The sequence below is a fragment of the Vanessa tameamea genome, chromosome 9 (assembly GCF_037043105.1).
Source record: "Vanessa tameamea isolate UH-Manoa-2023 chromosome 9, ilVanTame1 primary haplotype, whole genome shotgun sequence".
In the NCBI taxonomy this organism is placed as follows: Eukaryota; Metazoa; Arthropoda; class Insecta; order Lepidoptera; family Nymphalidae; genus Vanessa; species Vanessa tameamea.
Genome location: NC_087317.1, coordinates 2,964,095 through 2,970,000, shown reverse-complemented (window position 1 = coordinate 2,970,000; position 5,906 = coordinate 2,964,095). Strand labels below are relative to the sequence as shown.

Here is a 5,906-nt window from a genome sequence, read left to right as displayed (position 1 = left end):
TACGAATAAAAATAGAATAATTATTATGACAGTAGATAATCTTAAATACAGACCTTTCTTTTGTGAAAGTATAGTAGAGTCTGTCCAAATCGTCAGCCAAAGTTTCTCTACGGAAAAGAACCCTGAACATATTTCCAAACATTGGCACAATTCTCATATGTTTCACTCCATGCTTACTAAACTTGGAGTATATCTGGCGGAAGTACAAAGCAAGGGCTGCTAAAAGCACGCCAATCCATATCATCAAAATTACCATCTGTAAGTAAAATACATTTATGCAATGTATATGTAACTATTCTGCCCAGCGCGCCTTGATAGGGATGTAAAGCTAAATTTCCGGGAGATATCAAAAATATCTAATAATAACTTTCTAACAACGCGAAGGTAAATTTTAGTGAAGGCAAGTAAGGCCTCTTTTCCTGTTAAGAAGAAGGTTTTGGAGTTCATTCCACCACGCTATCCAATGGCAATTTATCAGTAACTTATTTGCTATTTGATAAACACGCAGTATTAGTATCATCATCATATTTTTCTCCAAATCAAAATTCAATCAATACTATATATCTATAAATACATTAAAAGCCAGTACATTTTTTATAACACTCGCAAATAATTTGAATTTATTTTAATGGACATTTCTGTAACTAAATATCTAATGGATAAATATGAAAGATAACTTTAGTCCTAAAATCAGTTTGTATAGCCAACTACATTTATCGCGAACAATAAAGTCTATATCGCGAACTATAAACGACTAAATTGGTAATGACCTCGCAGAGACCATTAATATGGTTACAAACAGATAGAACAATTGGATAAAATTTGCGAATAAAAAAAATCGTGATTATGACACATCCTGTACCTATAAAACTTGTATACTCTACTATACTTGAATATTAACATTGAAGTAACACGTATGTAAACTTTAACGACCTAACTTATGAAAGCTATTTAGCTGGTGTTTATTTATACACATTTCCTTCTCTTTCCATCTTTATTGATTGGACATACGAAAGAAGAAGAAGCAGCATTGCTTAATTGTTCACTCTGTTCTATTAAACTCATCCGATTTTGATAAAATTAAGACTAATCGGTTACTTGGAATACTCACTGTAATAATTTAAATTTTCAAATTTGTAACTTTCACCCGATTTGAAGATTACCCCAGACAAATAGGCAAACATACAGGCGAACATAAAAATAATTTTGTTTTTGCTTATTTTCATAGAGTACCGCTCTTTGAAAATATAAAGACAGTAACTTTGAATTCTCAGATAGGCAGTGTTATTTATTTGTGTAGATTTGATTTTTATTTTTAAAATTTAAAGTTTTGCTCACGTAAAAAATAAAATATTTATTATGCTTACGTTTTATATGATCTTTCTCTCTTTTTATTCTACTGTCTGACTGTCTGAAATTTATCGAATCTACTAGACTTTAAAATTAAGTTAAATAGTAAGTTTTATGATAAGTGTATCCAAACTATTTATTGAAACAATTGACGTTATTTGGTAATGTTTTAATTATAAATAATATAGAAATATTATAAGCATACCTTTGATTTCGTATATATATATTTTTAATAAACTTGGCTAACTTTAAAAACTGTGGAGAGGATTTTAAATCTGTAATCCATGGAGCATTTGTAAAGTATAGTCAAGGATTTAGCGATCGAGATTTTCAGTATTAAAAATCACTCACCTTGTATTTTGTTTTACACTTGTTTATATATGACCTTCGATATGTGACGTCACAATTTTAGATAATCATTAATTATCCCTTGTTAAATTAATATCACAATGAAACGTGTCGACTGAATTAAGTGATTGATCTAACTGATATCATAATAGTACATTGTCACTGTATTGCTAGGTAGAAATATCATAACGCCGACCAAAAGAAATAATTCCTTACGAAGCGCTGTTTTATTAGTGTTATTTATATTTAATAGCTAATAGTCAAAATGATATTTTACAATGCATAATGTATTTTAATATAATTATTTGAATATTCCTTATGTCGATATCTACTAAAAATTAACACAGCGTGTCTCCATTCTAGCACCGATTAACTATCAAAAACTTGAAACGTCGAAAACAGCATTTTTTATTATATAATATAAAAATTTAATTGATAATTTAATTCAACATTTTTGATTTTGACATTAAATAGCCGCTACTTAAAATATATTTTGGTATGAAGAAAGATTTGCATATTTGAATATAGAAATAAATTTTTTAATGAACGCTTGCATAATATTTCGGGGGAAAAATCTATAAAAAATATATATTCATGTATTTGTTTAAATTTATATCCAGTACAATATAAAGTGATAGATTTTTTCTGAGCGCCTGTTGTTACTTTAGAAAGTATATTGTAAAAAAATAATTGCTATATAAAAATTGTCAGGCATTTGATGTAATATTACCTTTTGAAAACTCTATTTTAAAAATAAAATAATTACCTACTTAGACTGCAATAAGGCCAGAAAAAACTAAAAGATTTTTTAATTGTTCTCTACACATTACTTGATATCATAACCGTTTGTAAATTGATTGTAATACATAGATTATAAGTTCTGTGATGGTTGTCCAATGTTAATAAAAAATACGTCATTAAAGGTGAATAATTAGGGTACTGGGTCAGTTCTCAGTTGTTCAGCCAAGTAGCGATATCTCATTTCCGAAGCGTGGTTAGAAGGGCCGGTACATATCATCTCCTTCTTCTTCACTTTAAATTAATCATTTCATTACCATGAGTTCCAAAAAATTAAGAGTTTGCGCTTGTATGTTTGTGCGTTAACGCGTGTGTATGTCTCTTATTTTATTGTGAATCGAAGTCGATATTAACTATAAGACACCTTTATTACTAAAAGGTGAAAAAAAAACAATTAATCTTATTTAAAAAAAAAATCTAGTTCAAATATGAACACGTAGTTAATGTTTTGTGGCAGGTTTTCTCTGAAAAAAGACTCACAGTCACATAATATGATATGTAACATTTCAAATCTCACCTTGGAAATAAGTATTCAAATCAAATCAAATAGCTCGCGGTTTTCTGGCTTTCTTTTATACACTTCCATCCCTTTTTCACGAAATTACTCCCAAACATTGCAGGGAAGTGAGAGGAAAGATGGTTAGATATCAAAAAGATTTACAAAGAGAGTCGAATTCACCTAGAAAACTTCGACTTTTAACCTGATAATAAAAATTAAAGGTTATTTGTATTGACAGTATATACTGTATAATAAATATATATATTTTATGATATGTTTAGGGGGACGAGCAAATGGGCCACCTGATGGTAAGTGGTCACCACCGCCCATAGACAATGGCGTTGTAAGAAATATTAACCATTCCTTACATCACCAATGCGCCACCAACCTTGGGAACTAAGATGTTACGTCTGCCTGTAGTTACACTGGCTCACTCACCCTTCAAACCGGAACACAACAATACTGAGTACTGCTGTTTGGCGGTAGAATATCTGATGAGTGAGTGGTACCTACCCAGACGGGCTTGTACAAAGCCTACCACCACCTAGTTTCATATGGGATGTAATTTATAGAAATGTATTTAATTAATTTTAATTCTCTTACTTTGTCGATACTAATATTTTTATGCAATTTTGTGCAATTATTCTAGTATAACAACATAGATTTAAACAAGTTTATCGTAGTCAATAATGTGCTTTTAGATAAATGTGTTAAAGCAAGTTTTACAAAAGCTTTCATTGAATCGGATATTGTTGTGGGAGGTGAAAGGTACGTCTAAAGGTATTTATTGATCTTTGCTTTTGTGTATACATAACGTGACCATTGAGCGGGACAGTTCCTCTTTAAAGCTCCATTATCTTCCGTATCAATAAATGTACCGCATTCCTGTGTGAAGCTAAGACGGTCAGCTAATATATATAGCTGTATATAAATGTTGTTTTTTTAATTAAATTATATATTGATTATGCTTTAGTTGACAAACGGGTAGGAGGCTCATCTAACGGATAGTAAATACCACCGCCCATGGACATCTGCAACACAGGGGAACTTGCAGATGCGTTGCCGGCTTTTCAAAAACGTGTAGGTTGTTTTTTTTGAAGGTTCCCAAGTCGTAGCGGTTCGGAAAAACCGCCCGCAAAAACTGGTTCCAAAGAGTGGTTGTGCGAGGCAGAAAATGTCTTAGAAATCGCGCTGTTGTGGATTTTCGTACATCTAGGAACTTGGAATTTTGATGAGTTGTCCGAAGTGTATATAGTTACGAAGACTGAAAACTATCTTTAAAGTTAAAGGACATTCCAACGAGCGCAAACTACACGTAATATAATGCCTTTTCGAGGAGGATGACAAAGATCGAAGAATGATCTTGAAATGACTACAACTGACATCCAGTTTTTCTTAGCATTGAGAGAATTGTAGCCCTAAATTTGACGAATAAATAAATTGAGGTTAATTTAGTTATTTTGATCCAACAATTAAAATTAACCGACTACGGGAAATGAGTATAAAGTTAAGTCATTACACCATCTGTATATGTAGCTTGCTGTGAACGCGAAACATGAATTATATATATTGTGTGGATATACAGTATCAGTGAATCTGTTTTCATCTTACAAATAAGAGGTATCCGGTCTATTTATAATTTTGGAGACTTCCTACAGGATGCTTGTATAAAGTGGGTATGCTTACAGTTCCTTCACTACAAATTCCTGCTTACAACAATATTATGTATAATATATTTTTGATCGAAACAGTGACAATAATTGTATACACGAGGAGGAAAGTTAAACTAGTTTCCGATTTCGCAAAGTCAATACGTCCTTCTTGGGCCACTGTATTTGTTTCTTGAATAACATTCCACAGTTCTTTTAAACTTGGCCTATTAAAAGAAAAAAATTAGCTTATGTCAAAAAAACTAAATGAAATAAATATATGTAAATTTAATTATACTTTATTAACATAGTCTGTAATTCATATAGTGGATAAGAGTTACTTTACTTTACTACTTTATACCTATGGAAGTTGTACATTTAATTGAACACTGTGACATGACGATTTAAAAGTGTTTTTATGAGCCTGTTATATTTTGATATGGAGTTATTGGGTATAAACTTAAACAAACACGCGTTCTAACAACTGAGCCGAGATGGTCCGGTGGTTAGAACGCGTGCATCTTAACCGATGATTTCGGCTTCAAACCCAGGCAGGCACCGCTGAATTTCATGTGCTCAATTTGTGTTTATAATTCATCTCGTGCTCGGCGGTGAAGGAAAACATCGTGAGGAAACCTGCATGTGTCTAATTTCAACGAAATTCTGCCACATGTGTATTCCACCAATCCGCATTGGGGCAGCGTGGTGAAATATGATTCAAACGTTCTCCTCAAAGGGAGAGGAGGCCTTAGCCCAGCAGTGGGAAATTTACAGGCTGCTAATGTAATATGTATGTATGTATGTTAAACAATTTTTTGACACACATCCTATATGCCAATAGTAAAAAAAAAAACAAAATCAAAATATAATTTATTCAAGTAGGCTTTTACAAGCACTTTTGAATCTTCATTTAACAAACTATTTAAAGTATATCTATCACCGGTTCGGAATGTAGATTCTACTGAGAAGAACCGGCAAGAAACTCAGTAGCTACTCTTTTTCAACATCTAAAAATCCAAACATGTTAGTTAAATACAATTATATATGTATGTTATGTCTCCTGCCAGGAAGTCAACAAGCATCAACTCCACGCTTTTTTATCATCAATATAATCTTTATCGAATAATATGCCTTCTTTACCAATGTATTTTTTACAATCTATGAAACGGCAAAGTTAAAAAAATTCTGGTCTTACTGTATTACAAACAATTATTAAATGCCCCACAAATTTGTGTAGACATTCAAAGTATTTCTAAAAGCCA

At 31.7% G+C, this 5,906-nt stretch overlaps 1 protein-coding gene across 1 annotated transcript in view; it reads right to left on the bottom strand.

The window, feature by feature from the left end:
- Positions 1-1,823, bottom strand: part of LOC113394875 (cytochrome P450 9e2-like) — a 7,789-nt gene extending 5,966 nt beyond the window's left edge. Inside the window, exons 1-2 of the mRNA XM_064215917.1 lie at positions 1,702-1,823; positions 54-256 (exon numbers count right to left, since the gene is read on the bottom strand). Of these exons, the coding sequence (XP_064071987.1) occupies positions 54-256 (203 nt within the window). The 5' untranslated portion in view covers positions 1,702-1,823. The remainder of the gene's footprint in view (positions 1-53; positions 257-1,701) is intronic.
- Positions 1,824-5,906: the final 4,083 nt, after the last annotated feature.